General features: G+C 37.6%; 1 protein-coding gene across 7 annotated transcripts; it reads left to right on the top strand.

Annotated features, from left to right (window-relative positions):
- Positions 1–2,416: 2,416 nt before the first annotated feature.
- LOC140824724 (pentatricopeptide repeat-containing protein At1g31430) lies at positions 2,417–18,600 on the top strand. 7 transcript variants are annotated; one of them, XM_073186315.1, is made up of 4 exons: positions 2,417–2,735; positions 5,047–7,068; positions 17,837–17,909; positions 18,172–18,600. In XM_073186315.1, the coding sequence occupies exons 1-2, from the start codon at positions 2,549–2,551 to the stop codon at positions 6,843–6,845; spliced, it is 1,986 nt and encodes a 661-aa protein (XP_073042416.1). In that variant the 5' UTR covers positions 2,417–2,548; the 3' UTR covers positions 6,846–7,068; positions 17,837–17,909; positions 18,172–18,600. The 7 variants fall into 7 exon arrangements, with proteins under 7 accessions (XP_073042416.1, XP_073042373.1, XP_073042409.1 ...); XM_073186272.1 differs by lacking the exon at positions 17,837–17,909 and adding an exon at positions 17,066–17,389 and having other exon boundaries at positions 5,047–12,130; XM_073186308.1 differs by lacking the exons at positions 17,837–17,909; positions 18,172–18,600 and adding exons at positions 7,215–7,267; positions 9,246–9,340.
- The last annotated feature ends 614 nt before the right edge of the window (positions 18,601–19,214 follow it).

Genomic DNA, 19,214 nt, shown 5'->3' with positions numbered 1-19,214 from the left:
TTAGTTTTGATTTTGGTAAAATTCACTTTTATGTTAATTTTATTTTTATTATTTTTTCCATTTCGAATGATATTGGAATGAAAAATATTTTTGCTGATTTATCATTTAAGAGAGTTGTATTATGTCGCGGATTGAAAAATGTCATATAAATAAGTGAATATATATGATTTAATTTTTATGTACTGTGTTTCGATATATTTAGATCGATAAATACTTATAAACATGATGTTATTCAAACGACTTTAAACATTATCTAATTCTCGTTATTATATTTTTCATTATTAGTCATCTACGTGCATCGCACGTGTACATTCCTAGTTAATCCAAATACAACACCAGGACGCGATTGAGTTACTATTACGGAATTTGTTCCTGTCTGTCTATCTTCATAGACAAATGGATTGTTATGTTTTTTAGATTTTGAAAGTGTCCTGTTTTTGTATGCACATCTCTTCCCAAAATAACTATACAGAAAATTACACGAGAGCTTCATTTCGAGCCTTCGTCTAGTAGTTAATAATACATAATAATTTAAGTTAGAACCAAGAAACTTCAAGTCGAACGAAATTCCAACCCTAAACAAATCAAATTTTTTCTATGCATCTAGACTAAATTAATAATTTTTAAGTATGAATAAAAACTAGTGTTTGGCTCGATTCGATTATATTGCGTTGCTATCGATCAATCATAGATGACAAAATTTCAATTTCATTTTTCCTCTCGGTTACTATTATTAAAATTTTAAAATTTCATTTTCCCCCAACACCGTATCTAATTTTTTTTTTGAAACATCGTATCTAATTTTAACTTTCAAATTTCATAAATTTTAAACCTACCTTCGCAAATCACAACGATTTATTTCATCCTACTTATGTGGGCATTGATTGTCTTCATGATAGGATGGATGACCAAGATTTGCTCATGCATATATAAGACCCACTTTTTTTTTTGAAATTGTATGTGTTGCAAGATTTTACCCGTTGAAATGAAGTGAGGTTAGTGTCCACATAAATATGATCTCATTAACCAATCACAACTATCGTAATGTCATATGCATATCAAATTAAATATGAAATCTACTTTCCATTATTATTTGTACAATTTTTACAAAATGAGTATGTTTCTTATAAGACGATATTAAATATTTATTTTCGTGAGACGAATCAATCTGATTTATATTTACATCCCGTTTGGTTAGAGGGATTAGGAGTGATAGACTCATTTATCCGGCCCAATAAGTGTTTAGTTCAATTTTAAATAAACCTACCTTATCCCTCATAGGTATGATTAGGTTATATTAGGTAAGTTAAAATAATACCTCCTCACCCCCTAGGATTATTTATCCCATTCTTAATACCTCCTATTTTTCCGATTTTACCCTTCTCCTAAATTCAAACTCACCACCATTTCCCGCCACCGACCGCCGCCGGCCAACCACAGACGGACCGCCGACCGCGGCGAGCACCGGCCGACCAGCGACGAACTGCCGACCACCGGCTGAATACCGGCCGACAGCTGTTAGCGACAGTTTGTCAAAAAACCGTCGCTATTAGCGACGGTTTGTGTAGAAAGGTTTGTCAAAACACCGTTGCTATTAGCGACGGTTTGTTTATAAAACGTCGCAATTAGCGACGGTGTGTTTAAAAAATATCGCTAAATGTCTAATTTTTAGTAATTAAAATAATTCAAAAATAGATCGGCGACGGTTTCTCAAAACCCGTCGCTATGAGCGACGGATTGTTTTCTCAAAAACCGTTGCTATGAGCGACGGTTGTTGAGAATCCGTCGGTAAGTTTCCGGCAGCCGTTTCCGGCCGTCTCACCTGCTGACCTTTTCCGATCGACCATTTCCGCCGGCCGCCATTGTCGCCGTCGCGAAGGGGAAGGACAATTTCGTCTTTTCATCAAAAAATTCAAAATTATCCTACACTTAAAAATCTTACCAAACATAATATTATTTTACATCATATATTACAATTATATCACAATCATTTTCTTTATCATTTACATACTAATCATTTGTTTATCCTATCCTTCCGACCAAACGCAGCCTTAGAGAGTAAAATATTACTTTGACATAAAAAACAATATTTTTCATCGATCAAATCGAATAGTAGATTTATCTTACAAAATTGACTCGTTGATATTATATAAGTTTTTGTATTATAAAATATAACGTTGTAAGAAAAAAATTAAACTATATATTCCTAAATTTATATATATCAAAATTTTATTTAGTTCCTATTAAAATAATTTATTTTTGTATGTTTGTTTCATTTTTAATTCTATATAATCTATTTTTTGGTAATTTCAATTTTTTTTAATCGAAAAAATTGACGTGACTTCTGCGCAACAAATATAAAGAAAAAGAAAATCATTTTCCCAAAAAAATATTTATTTGAATTTAATCCGTTTAACCTTTGATCCAGCTACAGACTAGGGGCAAGCGGGCAGCCTGTTCAGTGAAGTTGCCGATATATATATATTTGCATGTATATATACTCAGGCAGGGGAAGACAACAGGAGAGGTAGGAAGAAGCGAACCAGAAATGGCAGCCAGATCTCTGTGGCGCGCCAGTAGGAAGCTGCTTCTGACGGCTACGGTGGGAGGCGGCGCAGCCTTAGGGGCTGCGGCGATCGCAAGGTCCGAAGACCCCGCCTCTGCTCTCAAGGTCTCGACCACCGTCCCTCTGCGCCTCCTCCGTGATGCCTTCACAGCATCAACCATCGCGTTGGGTATGTTTCAACTTCAAATTTGTCCACCAATTGCAAATTCCTTCGCTGAAGCAGAGTTTCTTTTTTGTTTTGTTTTGTGTTGCGGTTTAGCTTGCGCTTGTTGTTCTCTTCGATTTATTCATAGTGAAAACATGAATAAGTAAATAACTGAACTCAAAATGTTGTAAGTACTACGTAGCAGTTGTATTGTTGTGTAATCGACTTTATCAGGTTTTTGTGGAGATTACTTTGTTAATATAGCACATAATTGTTTTGATGACAATATATATTTTTTTTATGAGAAACGAAATTCATTAATAAATATTGAAGGATAAGATATCTTCTAACCAATATTTGGAACACATAGATTGGTAACCCAATTTGAATTGTGTGCCTAGTTTCAATACAAATAAAATTAGCATTTGTTGACAGGCTAACATAGGTATCCATTCAATGAGTAATAAATACAATGGAGATTCTTTGGGTGCACTTGGGGAGATTGAAATCTATGGATTGCGATTAGTTTATTATTTACAATGAAATAATATATTAAATATTAAATCTACGTCTTACTTATTTACACGATAGTAATATAAAGTATAATGAATTTTGAACGACATCATTATTTTGTGAACTTGAAAGCCATATTTTTTTAGCATAAAATACTATATAAACATGTAAAGGATGAATTTGAAAATGATGAATTTGAAGTTTATGGTTTTCCTTCTCTAAACAACAAAACTACATTTGAAATCCATCAATACAAGAGCAAACTAAGATTTCTTTGAGATGTATTGATGTAACCTGTTATTTGACGTTGTCTCATAATTGAGATATGCATTTACGTGTTACTCCAAAGGTTTGTCATTCCTGTTGTTTAATCATTCCCAAATTGTTTTAGTATCACTAGCTTCTATAACTTTCTGAATTGTTTCTTCTTTTCAAACATAACATCTGGACCCATAAGTGTGTTATTTTTCGTCGCTATGCTCAATAAAACCAAATTTCTTCAAGATCTTACGCTATATTGACATGAGTTTGCATGATAAAAAATGTGATCTTTAAATTGATCACTCGCTATGCAAACTCACACTAATTTTCGCATATCGCCACTTAAGGGTTTCTTGATTGTAGTACGTCACAGCTATACAATAATTGTGTGATTAAATCCTATAAAAAACTGTACAAGGTAAGAATAGAGATTCCCAAACAAGGGAGACATGCATATAAGATGAGGAGTTTGAATAATTAGTAGGAAAGAGAGATAGAGAGAAGTTTGCATTCTTCTTGTGCTCTCTAATAGCCAAATCCTCCTATCACTCGTCTCTCAAGTCTCAACATGCTCTGACCAGAAATCAGAAAGAATCATGTTCATATTGTTGAATACTCTACCAGAAATAGATAGGAAAAAGGTGCCTTAAATATACTATCATCTCCTGCTTTTTATTTGACATGATTTTTGAATCTGTCCTACAATATTGTTATTGCTTTCACGTGCATCTAAAAGAGACTCTATGGTAATGCTTTTGCCATATCACAACGCCTCTTGTATTTCTACTCTTTCCTGTGTTGATATTCTTGTATTAGTTTTGTTTGCAAGCATGGAGTCACAAATAATTAAAATGTTTCCTCTGTTGTGATGTATATTTTGTGCACATTCATATATGTCAAATTCCTAAACATCTTTGACTTGAACTATTGGAGTTCAGATCAACATTAATTTGAAAGGACAGTTTTGAAGATTTGAGTGACTTATTTTGTTGGAATTTCAATATTTTTTTAATCATTTATGTCATTCTTTATGTTTAATTGTTTGTTTGGGTAGCAGAATTCTTGCTCGTTCTTACACTCCTAATCATTTACTATTCGGATTTATTTCTTTTTTAGGACATGGTGCATTTTTTGGATTTATCATTGTTGGTTTCATGAGTACTAATTCAATTTGAAGTACATTTTTTGTTTCACTAGCAGTACATTTTTGGCATAGAATTTCACATATGCATGGTTTCTAAAATTTCTAGTTTGTAATTTTAGTTTAGTTTGTTATTTCGTTGTTCACACGCTTCTGTTGAGTGCTCTGAGTGCATATCTTGTTTTAAGTTTCATTTGGTAAAAAGATTTTTTAAGACAACACATTTGATTGTGCGTAAAAAAATAAAAATAAAATTATATTGTAACAGGTCACACTTAAAAAACTGTATCGAACATAGAGACAATGCAGATGGTCCTCAGTACAGTGAAAAAATAACTGCAGCAATTGATGGAAATTTTGAGAAAATTACCAATTTTTTATGGAGGATGACTGAACTGCATTCCTTATTTGTCATTCCAGGAATTCAGTTCTCGACCATTGCAACAACATCAAAAATATTCAACAAGAAAGCATGCATTGACCTCCTAAAATACTGCAAATCCATGCACCATTTCAAGGAAATACAGGCACAGATCTTCATCCACGGCCTGCATCCAAATATTGACATCCTGCACAAGCTCATTTCTTTTTCCTCTGCCACAAACCTAGCCTACGCTGAAAAATTGTTTGCTAAAATAGGGATTCCAACTTTGTTTATCTATAATGTGATGATCAAGGCATGTGCTAAAGTGGGTAGTTGTAGAAAAGCCCTTCATTTATTCGATGAATTGCGTGTACGTGGATTGCTCCCCGATAATTATACATACCCATTTGTTTTTAAAGCTCTTGGAGTGTTGAGGGTTGTTCTTGACGGAGAAAAAATTCATGGTTTTGTGATGAAAACTGGGGATGTGTATGATTCGTACATATGTAATTCAATTTTGGATATGTATGGGGAGTTGGGGTGTGGTGAGAGTTTAAGTAAAATGTTTGACGAAATGCCTCATAGAGACTTGGTTTCGTGGAATATTTTGATTTCTGGTTTTGTGAAGAGTAACAAGTTAGAAGAAGCTATTAATGTTTATATGAAGATGAGACTAGATAGAAGTGTGAAACCTGATGAGGCTACGATTGCTAGTACATTGTCGGCTTGTACTTCCTTAAAGAGATTAGATCTTGGTCGTGAAATCCATGATTATGTACGAGGACAAACTGAGTTTACAGTGATAATCGGAAATGCATTGTTGGATATGTATGCTAAGTGTGGGTGTTTGGATATGGCCAGGGGAATATTTGATACGATGCATGAAAAGAATGTGCTTTGTTGGACTAGTATGGTGTCAGCATATGTGAAATGTGGTCAATTGGACGAGGCTACATCATTATTTGAAAAGGCTCCAGTGAGAGATCTTATTCTATGGACAACCATGATCAATGGGCTTGTACAGTTTAACAAGGTTGATGAGGCAATGGCGTTGTTCAGGAACATGCAAATGGATAGAGTTAAGCCTGACAAGTATACTTTGGTTGCTTTGCTAACTGGATGTGCTCAGTCAGGAGCCTTAGAACAGGGTGAATGGATCCATTCTTACATAGAAGAGACCGGAATAAAGATAGATGTTGTTGTTGGTACCGCTCTTATAGAGATGTACGCAAAATGCGGGATCTTAGATATGTCATTGAAGATTTTTTATCAGATGAATCAGAAAGATACAGCATCTTGGACTGCCATAATTTGTGCATTTGCAATGAATGGAAGTACCAATAGAGCATTACAGTTCTTTTTAGAAATGATTCATGCAGGGATTAAACCTGATGATATCACTTTTATTGGTGTTTTAAACGCTTGCAGTCATGGAGGGCTAGTTGATCAAGGCCGAAGGTATTTTGACACTATGACCGAGGTCTATCAGATTGAACCGAAGTTGGAACACTATGGTTGCTTGATAGACTTACTTGGTCGTGCTGGGCTCCTAGAAGAAGCTGAGGATGTGGTAAACAAAGTATCGACAAAAGATAACAAGTTTATTGTCCCACTTTATGGAGCTTTGCTTAGTGCTTGCAGGAACTATGAAAATGTTGACATAGGTGAACGCATTTCCCAGCAGATTTTGGAGATCGAGTCCCGTGATTCTAGCAGCAATACGCTTATGGCTCATATATATGCATCTGCCAGTAGATGGGATGATGCGACTAAAGTTAGAAGAAAAATGACAACCATTGGGCACAAGAAGGTGCCTGGTTGCAGCGCAGTTGAAACTTTTGGGAATGTCCCCTAACAAATGGTTAGAAATGAATGTCAATCCAAAGAATTGACATTAAGGACTTGAGATGCCTCAAGTGGTTGGGTACAGCGAAGATTATGTCTTACCTGTAGGAAATATGATTGGGTGCAGTTGAAAGTTTTAGGAATGCCCCCTAACAAATGGTTAGAAATGAATATCAATCCAAAGATTTGACATTAAGGACTCGAGATCCCTCAAGTGGTTGGTTACAGCAAAGGTAATGTGTCTTACCTGTAGGAAATATGATTGAAGCTGATTTCAAAAGTAAGATTGTCAGATGATAAGCCCAGTGATAAACCCAATGAACAAATTATACTAATTTCTGTGGAATATGATCAGAAACTTTACCTCTCATTGATCCAGGCAATCATCAACAATTAATTTGGTGACTCATCTACGTAAGGATAAATAAACAGGTCAGTTGTTTTGATGCACATAATTTTTCAGTTATTTGGGGATTGGTATGCTTGGACGTAGCTTGCAGTAACTACTCTCACACATGTATCGTAATGGGGCAGGGCGGGGGCAGATCGGGTTTGTCATCCCAATCCCTGCCCCCGAATTATATCCCCGCCCCCATCCCCACTTCTATCTAATCGGGAACCTCATCCCCGACCCCGCGTGGATTAAATCCTCGTCTTAGGGATGGTCCGCCCCCGAATCTAATCCATCTAGGGATGGCAATGGTTTGCCATCCCCATCCCCGAATTCCATCTCTACCCCGTACCCGTCCCGATCCCTACTTTTTCGGGTTCGGGGAATCCCCAAACCCGAAACTTCGGGGATCAACTTCCCATTCCCGCCTCCATCCCCATCCTCATTTCAAAAATATTAATATGACAAGACGATGACGAATTTGGAGATTTTCTCAAACCAAAACTTATTATTATCTATTATTATTAGTGATAATATTAATATTAATAAGAATATTATTATTATTAATATTTAAAAAAATTATATTATTATTATATTATTAATACTAATAATACTATTATTTTATTATTGATATTATTTTCGGTGCAGGTTCGGGGATGGGGATAGTAATCCCATACACGCCCCGAACTATTTCGAGGATTTAAAAAAATCCCCGAACCCGAACCCAAACCCGAAAAAATCGGGGATCCCCATCCCCGTTTCGGGTTTTCCCCGCGAAGCCCTAAACCCGTGGGGAAAGTTGCCATCCCTAAATCCATCCCCATCCCCGCCCCAGTCGCTTCAAATACCTGTTGATTTGAGAATAAATATCTTAAATTTAATTAAACAATATTGATATAAGAATATAATTACATATATAAATACTAGTATTACTTAAACAATACAAACATTTGTTATTCATGGTTTAATAAACAAAAAAGATGAAACCACATCAATATCATGTGGACGACGAGTTGGATCATGAACGAGATTTAAAGTTTAAGAATTTGAGTTTTCATTTTTGTTTATTGTTAGGAAAAATCATCATCATCATTCTTATTATTATTATTATTTATTAATTATTATTATTATCTGGGGCCTTGGGGCGGGTTCGGGGATGGAGATAACATCCCCATATCCCTCCCCGATTTACTTTGGAAAAAAACCCCTGAACTTGAACCCATACCCGGAAACATATCTCCGAGCCCGCCCCGTTTCCAGACCCCGCAGGGAAAAGTGTCATCCCTACTCTTGCAGCCTCCTACAAGAATAAACCGCGGGGAAAATTGTCATCCCTGCTCTCGCAGCCTCTTACAAGAATCTCAACCCATAATTCAGTGTCTTATCCTTTTGTTTGTATCTATTTGTCATCATTTTGTTTGGTTTGATGTTTTACATTCTTGTGTCATAAATCTATATTGATATTTGGAATTGATGTTTTGTCCATATGTTTGTTTCTATACTGCAAATGTTGCCTGTATTACATAATCTAAACTTCATGATCACTGCATCTGTCCATCATTTAAATGGACACAAGATCCCTTTCGAGTTTCTGGTCACTTTTCAACTCCTTTTAGTGTCTTATCCCTTGCTTCTTGAAACTATGAGCAAGCGGGGCCTAGTCGTTAATTTGTTTGAGTTTTATCCAATTTACCGCCTCAATGACTTAGATAATGTGGATTGATGTTTTTGTTTCTTGGCATTAATATTTAATGCTCTCGGTTCATTAATATAAGTTATGTTGGATAATGAATATTTAATTGTTATCTGTTAATTGAGTTTAGGTAGGAGCTTATCTACATTTGTCTGTATTTGAATTCTTAGGATTGACATAACTAGTATCTGATTTATCCCTTAGATTAAGAGATTTAGTTTACGTAGAGTTCTATAAATCACAACGTAATTTATCTATTTTTCATTCATTCGATAAAACATCTGCGTTCTCGAAAATTCTTCTTTCCTAAAGCTACATGGTATCAGAGCCGAGAGAAACACCATGACCAAATACGGCATGGCTTCGCCGTCCACTTCTTCCAGGTCCAGTTCCAGGGCCACATCTTCGGTGGTACCCGTCGCACCAACATGGGCTGAAACCTCTTCCATCCTGATAACGAACCACAAATTAAACAGAGAAAACTTCTTACAATGGTCACAATCTGTTCTCATGTTCATCGAGGAAAAGGGAAAGATGACTTCATCTGGCGCAACGACATGCCCTGAATCAGCCGATCCGAAGTTTAAGACATGGAACTCCTAGAATAATATCATTTTGTCGTGGTTAATCAACTCAAGGACGACATAAATTGGTGGAAATTTCCTCTATATCATACAACGATGGAGATATAGGATGCTGCTCGTGACTTTTACTCTTCCAGAAACAACACGTCAGAGCTATTTGGGATTGAAAACAACCTCCTTGATCTTGGACTAGGGTATTCCCCTGTCACGGCTTACTTCAGTACCCTTACTCGACACCGGCAGCAACTCGATCTGTTTGAAGTCTAAGATTGGAAATGCCCAGACGGTAAAAAATGTTATTGGGCGATTGTTGAACAAAATCAAGTTTTTAAACTTTTATTGGGACTTCATAGCACTCTTGATGACATGCGTGGTCGATTTTTGGCGACCAAACCATTGCTCAATCTCTGTGCAGTGTTCTCGGAGGTTCGCCATGAAGAAAGCCATAGGAAAATAATGCTGGGATCGCCACCACCTATTTCCTCGTCGGATGTATCAACCATTGCTGCCCATACGTGCCTTCGTTTCTGCATGTGGATAACTCTGGTACTGAACGTGCAAGGACATCCTTGGCGTGGAAAATCCCAAAAGCCTAGAATCACACACTGGACACTTGTTGGAGAATCCATGAGAAACTTGTTGATTGGAAGCCGGCTCGAGAAAGGAGAGAAAATGCTGCTGTAACCAAAAAATCAATCCCCATGGTCTCTAACATTTCGCTGAAAAGCAGCTTGACATACTCTAGAAATTGTTCAACCAAACTAATTTAGCACCAACCTCTTTACCTGTTGGTAATGTGGTACATCGAGGTAATTCTTCATTTGCCTTTATTACACAACATGAATTATCAAACAGTTGGATTGTTGACTCTGGTGCCTCGGACCACATGGTTGGAGATCTGGAATTTTTTTTCCATTTCAGTCCTTGAAAAGATGTTCATATGGTACGCATTGCAAATGATGCTCACAAGTGGCTAGTTATGGTTCAGTTCAATTAACTCCGGATATTTCTCTACAATCTATTTTATTTGTGTCAGATCTCAAGTGTAATATTTTATTAGTGAGAATGCTCAACCGCGACCTCAAATGCACGACTCAATTTCTTGTTTTTTAGTATTTGGCATTTGGGTTGTTAATTGGCAGTCCTGACCCCTTTGTGACGGATTGTATCTCCTGAAGATGAATATTTACCAGAGAAGCCTGAGCAATAATCTTTACATGCATATACTCTCTTATTCTGTTTCGACTTTGAATTTAAATAAAGATAGTGAGATTTTGTCATGACAGTATCGTCTAGGGCATCTAAATTTTTTGTACATGGAAAATTGTTTCCCTTTTTGTTAGATAATATTAAGAATTCTTATTCTTTCCAATGCGATATTTGCCAATTGTCCAAAGCATTCATGTTCCACTTTCACAACACAATGTCACAAACCATCGACACCATTTTCCCTTGTATATAGTGATATTTGGGGGGCCTGACAAATATTAGTGGTACACGTTGGTTCCTATTATTTCTATGATGACAAATATTAGTGGTACACGTTGGTTCCTATTATTTATCTATGATCACACGCATCTATCTTGAGTTTTTCTAATGAAAGACAAATCTGAAACTTCACATATTTTCAAACAATTCCACACCATGATTCATACCGGATTCTTTACCAAAATTCAGATTATACGTACAGATAAACCACATAATTTTTTCAATTCAGTTTCGGGTGGATATCTGCAATCCCAAGGGATAATTCGCCAAAGCTATGATGTGTTCGAAAGGAAAAACCGTCATCTCCTGGAAGTTGCCCGATCCTTGTTGTTTACAAAAATGTTTCTAAGTGCTATTCGGGTGATGCCATACTCACAAACACTTGTCTCATCAATCGAATGCCCTCACGAGTCCTAAATTTACAGACCCCTATCCAGACATTCCTTGAATGTTTCCCCAGCTCACACCACTTCATGGTATCCCGCTCAAAGTGTTCGGATGCTCCTCATTCTTTCACATCCATTCCCATAACCGCAACAAACTCGAGCCATGTGCTGTCAAATGCATCTTTGTTGTGTATTACCTAAACCAGAAAGGTCATAAATGTTATTCTCACACTGTAAAGAAGCTGTACACATCCATGGATGTCACATTATTCGAAAATGATTCTTTCTAACCCAATTCTTCGCTTCGAGGGGAGAAGTCCAATGTCCCATCACACCATATATCAAGCCAACCATACTCCATACTGAACCAGAAACAATACCCAATCCCGTTACCAGCGAGCCCTAAACCTCTAGTGAGAAATCCCATCCAACCGCTTCAAGTGTACTCTCGAAGGAAACAACATCAATTGAGCCAAGATCTGATACAAACTCAACCTGTCCAAGACTCTTCCATGACACCAAATTCAGGTAACTCATATGTCAGAAAATGACTTGGACAATAAATCCATTGCTGTAAGAAAAGGGGTGAGAACTTGCACACAACACCCTATTGGGAACTTTTTCTCACTTGAATCTTTTTCTCGTGAATATCATGCATTTCTCTCAAACTTAGACCAGGTGCAGGTTCCATCCACTATCGATGAAGCTCTCAATGAACCAAAATGGAAAGCTGCTGTATTTGATGAGATAAAGGTGTTGGAGATCTTATCTTATCTTATCTTAGCTATTCGTTTATCTTCATAATTAGTTGAATATGATCTTTTATCAATCTTTTATCTTCATTATCTAGATTCATTTGTATTCTGTTTTCCTAGGATTAGATTAGGAGTAGATTATCTTATCTCTTGAGTTTCTATTATTTAAGACTTTGTAACCTAATCATTGAGTGACAGAAAATAAGAAAGAAGAATACGGTGCTTTAGCCGATTCTCAGTCAATCCCGCTGCATTAACTTCATGGTATCAGAGCCAGGTTCATATACATGACCAAACACGGTATGGCGACACCGAAAATATCCATACCTCAAGAACACAACCCCTCGGCAATAGATTTCCCGTCGGTGCCCATCACTTGTCATCGTCTAAATGGCAAGAATTATTTACAATGGTCACAATCTGTCAAGCTTTTCATCTGTGGCCGCGGGAAAGATGGCTTCCTCTCCGGGGAAGCGATATGTCCTACATCGGACGATCCAAAATCCCGGACGTGGACTTCAGAGAATTGTATGGTTATGTCTTGGTTGATAAATTCCATGACAACCGAGATAGGAGAGAACTTTCTTCTATATCGCAGTGCCAAGGAAATCTGGGACGCCGCAAAGGACACATACTCCAGCAAAGACAACACCTCCGAGTTGTTTGCTATCGAGTGCCGTCTGCAAGATCTCCGCCAAGGAGAGTCATCCGTCACTGATTTCTTCAATACACTTACACGTCTATGGCAACAATTAGATCTCTTTGAAGTATATGACTGGGAGTGTCAAGCAGACAGTGACCGATTTAGGCGTATTGTGGATCAGCGAAGGATATTCAGATTCTTGTCTGGACTCCAACCATCTCTTGACGACGTCAGGGGGAGAATTCTGGGCACTAAACCATTACCAAGCCTTCGAGGAGTCTTCTCTGTTGTTCGTCATGAAGAGAGTCGTCGGAAGATTATGTTAACTACGGCAGATCTTCCCTCAACTGTCGACGCTTCTGCCTTGGCTGCCCAACATCGTCTGCCTTCACCAAGTGATGACTCGAATGGTGGTATGCGTATGATTCCAAATTTACCCGGTTTTGGACAACACAAACAAAGCCGTCTGTGGTGTACAAAATGTCGCAAATCTGGACACACTATAGACACTTGCTGGAAAATTCATGGGTAACCTGCCGATTGGAAACCAACAAGAGAACGACGCGCAAACACAGCCACCGTGGATTCTCAAAATTCAGAACAGCCACCCTTCACGAAGGAACAACTCGATGCTCTCCAGAAGTTGTTTGGACAGCCTACTGTCAATCCCTCTCCATCCCTCAGCAACATCGGTAATATGGCTCACTCAGGTATTGCCTCATTTACATCCTCACAACATGATATGTCATCCTATTGGATAATCGACTCAGGTGCATCCGATCATATGACTGGGTGCCTCAACTACTTTCATAGTTTTCAGCAGTGCAATGACCCTAACACCGTCCGAATAGCCAATGGTTCCCTATCCACCGTGACTGGCTATGGCTCCATTCAGTTAACTAAAGATATTTGTCTTCATTCAGTCCTGTTTGTGCCAGAACTTGTATGTAATTTGCTATCTGTTAGTAAACTGAATCATGAGCTTGGTTGCCTGACTAAGTTTTTGGGTAATTCGTGTGTTTTCCAGGATGTGGCATCGGGGAAGACGATTGGCAGTGCTGAACTCTCAGGGGGATTATATATTCTTAAGACAGATGGTGCTTTGGACTTACCTTCTGCCCCAAAATCAGTACCTCACTCTACCTCCGCTTTTAGTTCTAATAAGATCAAGGATATTGTTTTATGGCATTATCGTTTAGGCCATCCAAATCCATTGTATCTTCAAAAATTGTTTCCAGACTTATTTTGCAATAAAACTCCATTTAATTGTGATATATGTCAATTTGCTAAACACACACGTACAACCTTTAGATCCAATTGTTATAAACCATCCTCGCCATTCTCTCTTATCCACAGTGATATTTGGGGACCATCTAATACTCCCAACCTTAACGGAACTCGTTGGTTTATCTTGTTTATCGATGACCACACACGGCTATCATGGGTTTTCCTCATGAAAAATAAATCTGAAAGTACTCAGATCTTTAAACATTTTCATTCAATGATCAAAACCCAATTTTCCTCTCATATTCGTGTGTTACGCACTGATAGGGCTCGTGACTATTTCAATTCTGAGTTGGGAAGTTATCTGCAATCACATGGGATTATTCACCAAAGCTCATGTGTTTATACCCCTCAACAAAACGGAGTCTCTGAACGCAAAAATCGTCATCTCCTCGAGGTTGCTCGCGCATTACTCCTAACCTCGAATGTTCCTCAGTCCTATTGGGGTGACGCCATACTCACTGCCACATACCTAATAAACAGAATGCCCTCAAGGATACTGAAATTTAAAACGCCTATCCAAACCCTCCTAGAAACTCATCCTTCACCTCATTTACTACATGATATTCCACTTAAAGTGTTTGGTTGCTCTTCATTTGTCCACATACACTCACATCACCGCAACAAACTCGAACCTCGTGCTACCAAGTGCATCTTTCTCGGCTATTCACCATGCCAGAAAGGGTACAAATGCTATTCTCCCGCCATGAAACAATACTACACTTCTATGGATGTCACGTTCTTTGAATCTCAGCCTTACTACCAAGGCTCCTCACTTCAGGGGGAGTCATCCATTAATGAACCAGACAGTTTGGATTCCACAATCCCATCTATCCCTCACATAGAGCCTCTTGCATCTATGGATTCCTCCACGGATCATAGAAAGCTAATACACACATATTCTCGGAGAAAGCATCATCATCAAGAGGCTATACAAATTCCCACAGCACCTCAGGCTGCCAATGACATCTCCCCGAAAATAAATCCAGGTACACACTCTCGAGAATTGACTAATACTGATACTCATGTTATTAACAGCAGTGAGCTTGATGATAATCTTGATGAAAGGCCTATTGCACTACGGAAAGGAACCCGATCATGCACACAACACCCTATAGGCAATTTTGTCTCATTCAAACGGTTCTCAGCTACATATTGTGCCTTCCTAGCCAATCTAGATCAGATTCGGATTCCTTCTAATATCGAAGAGGCTTTAAATGATCAAAAATGGAAAATTGCTGTCTTTGATGAAATAAAGGCATTAGAAAAGAACAACACGTGGGACATCACTGATCTTCCATCAGGAAAGAAACCGGTCGGGTGCAAGTGGATTTTCACAGTGAAACAGAAATCAGATGGGAGTATAGAACGATTAAAGGCTAGACTTGTAGCCAAGGGATATACTCAGTCATACGGCATTGACTACCAAGAAACCTTTGCTCCTGTTGCTAGGCTTAACACTATCCGAGTTCTTCTGTCTCTCGCGGCTAACCTCGACTGGCCATTATATCAACTAGATGTCAAAAAATGCATTTCTCAATGGTGATCTTGAGGAGGAAGTCTTCATGAGAATACCTCCTGGCTTTGAATCTCAGATTCCGAGTAACAAGGTGTGCAAGCTGCGGAAGTCCTTGTATGGACTTAAACAATCTCCTAGAGCTTGGTTTTATCGCTTCATGAAAGTGTTGACAAAGGACGGCTATTCTCAATGTCAGGCTGATCACACCTTGTTCGTGAAACACTCCAGGGAAGGTCATATTGCTATTCTTATTGTTTATGTGGATGACATTGTACTAACAGGGAATGACAAAGAAGAAATTGATCACGTGAAACTTCTCCTCAGTAGGGAGTTTGAGATGAAAGACCTTGGTCATCTAAAATATTTTCTGGGAATGGAAATAGCCAGATCCAATGGCGGCATATTTATTTCTCAACGCAAATATGTTACTGATCTTTTGCAAGAAACAGGAATGCTAGGGTGTAAGCCGACAGACACACCAATGGATCCAAATATCAAATTGGGTAACAAAGAGGACCATCGACTAGTAGACAAGGGAAGATATCAAAGATTAGTGGGAAAACTAATATATCTTTCACATACTCGACCAGACATTGGTTTTGTGGTTAGTGTTATCAGTCAATTCATGAACAATCCGACTGAGGAACATATGACTGCTGCATATCGAGTGTTGAGGTACCTCAAAGGATCCATTGGTAAAGGAATCCTATTTAGGAAGACTACCGATCGAAGAACTAAGGTATACAGCGATGCTGACTGGGCTGGATCCACTACCGACCGACGATCGACATCAGGGTATTGTACTTTTGTGTGGGGGAACCTCGTGACATGGAGGAGTAAGAAGCAATCTGTTGTTGCCCGGAGTAGTGCAGAAGCAGAATTTCGGGCATTGGCCCATGGGATATGTGAAGGAATGTGGCTCAGACGACTGTTAATAGAGTTAAAGGTGGAAAACAACTCTCCAGTTGAAATGTTGTGCGACAATCAAGCTGCCATTAGCATCTCAAAGAATCCAGTACACCATGATAGGACAAAACACGTTGAGGTAGATCGTCATTTCATAAGCGAGAAGATTGAAGATGGGGTTATTACGGTCACATATGTTCCTTCTACTCTTCAGCTAGCTGACATACTTACAAAAGCTCTGTTCCGTCCCACATTTGCTGAATTATCTTCCAAGTTGGGCATGATGAATCTATATGACCCACCTTGAGGGGGAGTGTTGGAGATCTTATCTTATCTTATCTTAGCTATTCGTTTATCTTCATAATTAGTTGAATATGATCTTTTATCAATCTTTTATCTTCATTATCTAGATTCATTTGTATTCTGTTTTCCTAGGATTAGATTAGGAGTAGATTATCTTATCTCTTGAGTTTCTATTATTTAAGACTTTGTAACCTAATCATTGAGTGACAGAAAATAAGAAAGAAGAATACGGTGATTTAGCCGATTCTCAGTCAATCCCGCTGCATTAACTTCGAAAGGCACTCAAAAAGAACACAACATGGCATATTGCAAATCTCCCACCGGGAAAACAGTTTATTGCAAATGGATTTTCATGGTCAAACACATGTCTGACGGAATCATAGATCTGTTAAAAACAAAATTTGTAGCCAAAGAAACATTTGCTTCTGTAGCCAGGTGGTGTTACTCAACACCATCTGAGTCCTCTTATCAATTGCTGCCAAGTTAGATTGGTTTGTTTGTACCAACTTGATGTGAAAAATGCATTCCTTAATGGAGATTTTGAAGAAGAGGTGTATGTGGACATTCCACTTGGTTTTGCACCAGCAGTTACAAACAATAAGGTATGCAAATTACAAAAGTTATTGTATGGCCTCAAACAATCACCTAGGGCTTGGTTTTTTCGATTTATCAATGTTTTAAGAGTGATGGATACACTCAATGTCGGGTTGACCACACTTTATTTGTAAAGCATTTGGGGAAAGGCGAGATTACTGTACTCATTGTCTATGTAGATGTAGACGACATCATCCTTACAGGGAATCATGAATAAATAGATCTCTAGTACGATATGTGCTTGAACTCGTGTCATTTAGACGAATGATGGATGTATTTAATCATTTTTTAAAACTTATTTTAGGAATCATTTCATGTCCATGAAATAGGAGATGAAACACCATTTAGCACATGAAATTTGAACTGTCACGCACTTGTAGTCCATGAAGTTGAAACTTTATTTATGAGATTTTGACAAATTTCTTACTGGCATGGTTATTTTACTTATGTGGAAGGAATCCATCTATATGCTTTCCGAGTATTTTGCTAGACCTTTTGACGTGACTGTAATTGTATGAAGAGTTTCTAGTTGATCAATTTTGATATAGAATTTCGTCAATTTCAGCTCTAGAATGATTAGAAACATCGATGTCAATCTAAAGTGAGAGAATGCCTGTACACTATTTTACTGTGAGGTAGCTTGAAGTGTATTCTTTCTTGCATTATTTTGTAGACGAGTTTCCTTCTTTACCACTTAGCTATATTCAGCAATAAAGCAAAGCTAATAGCTTGACTATCGACTCTTCATGCTCGATACTGCAAACAAGTAACCAGCGTGTTTCTTAAACAGATACAAGGCTCGTCACTTGAAACATTCTTGATTGTTGGAAGAATTCTGAGGCAGTTAAGAGTCACGATTGCTGCAAAACAGGTCGTTACTTACTCGGGTTCACGTGTGGTTTGAGGAGTGTCTGTTAGACACTCGACTGTTTGCAATGTAGATTGATTTGTGGGTATTGAAACTTCAAAAGCTCTGACATTTTGAGACCAGATCAGACATGTTATCACACAGAAAGCACAACAATGTTTGTAGAAAATATAAACATAGATCCAACAATAGATTCAGATTCATTATTTTCCCAAAGGCGAACTGTATTATTGAATAAATGGTGTTACAGACACCCCAAACCAGGCATCTTTGAGATGAAATTTGTGAACTTTGGACAGACAACGTTCATTTAAATCTGTTTATAACAGCAAAAGGGTACAATTTTCCTTACCTTGTGTTTCTTTGATTGTTGATATATTGGTTTCCTGGGAGAAAGTAGATTATAGTCCATTCCTTCATTTCGAATGAAAATAGTTTGCATTTGATCTCTAGAATTTTCTATATGTGCTGTCTTTATTAAAGAGACTTTTCTTAATTAACTACTTGAATCGAAAACATACACAAAGACTCCTGTTAGATGTTTTACATGTCAATTTTATGAGATGAATTTTCAAGTTCAAGAAAAAAATTATTTTTTATTTTAAATATGAATTGAGTCAAGTCGTCTGACAGAAAAATATTCTCGAGATTGTCATGCTCCAAAACATAATATGAAAATCAATTATCTTCCTCTAATTAGGATGGTAGTGTTTTAATAATTAAGTAGGTAACGTGAATCATTAATTTCTCAATAGTAACAGACATGATGTGCCGAGTGTTAACTTGGTTACTTGATGCACCGTAAAACTGACCCCGACATTTGCATGATTTAACGGAAAAAAATAAATTAAACTAATTTATTAAATATGAGTTTATAAGTTTTTTTTCCTTGTAATAAATGATTCCCATTAAAATAGTTATATATTACGAGAACAAGAGCAAACGATTTATAAAATATATTGTTA

The sequence above is a fragment of the Primulina eburnea genome, chromosome 1 (assembly GCF_022965805.1).
Source record: "Primulina eburnea isolate SZY01 chromosome 1, ASM2296580v1, whole genome shotgun sequence".
NCBI lineage: Eukaryota > Viridiplantae > Streptophyta > Magnoliopsida > Lamiales > Gesneriaceae > Primulina > Primulina eburnea.
Note: the sequence above shows the minus strand (reverse complement) of the source record. Positions and strands in the feature narration are given on the sequence as shown.

Excerpts from the sequence above, each read along its gene's own strand:
- LOC140824724 (XM_073186315.1), top strand. The coding sequence starts at position 2,549 with ATGGCAGCCAGATCTCTGTGGCGCGCCAGTAGGAAGCTGCTTCTGACG. Across the intron at positions 2,736-5,046 it reads AGCATCAACCATCGCGTTGG|GAATTCAGTTCTCGACCATT; the intron begins GTATGTTTCAAC and ends TTGTCATTCCAG.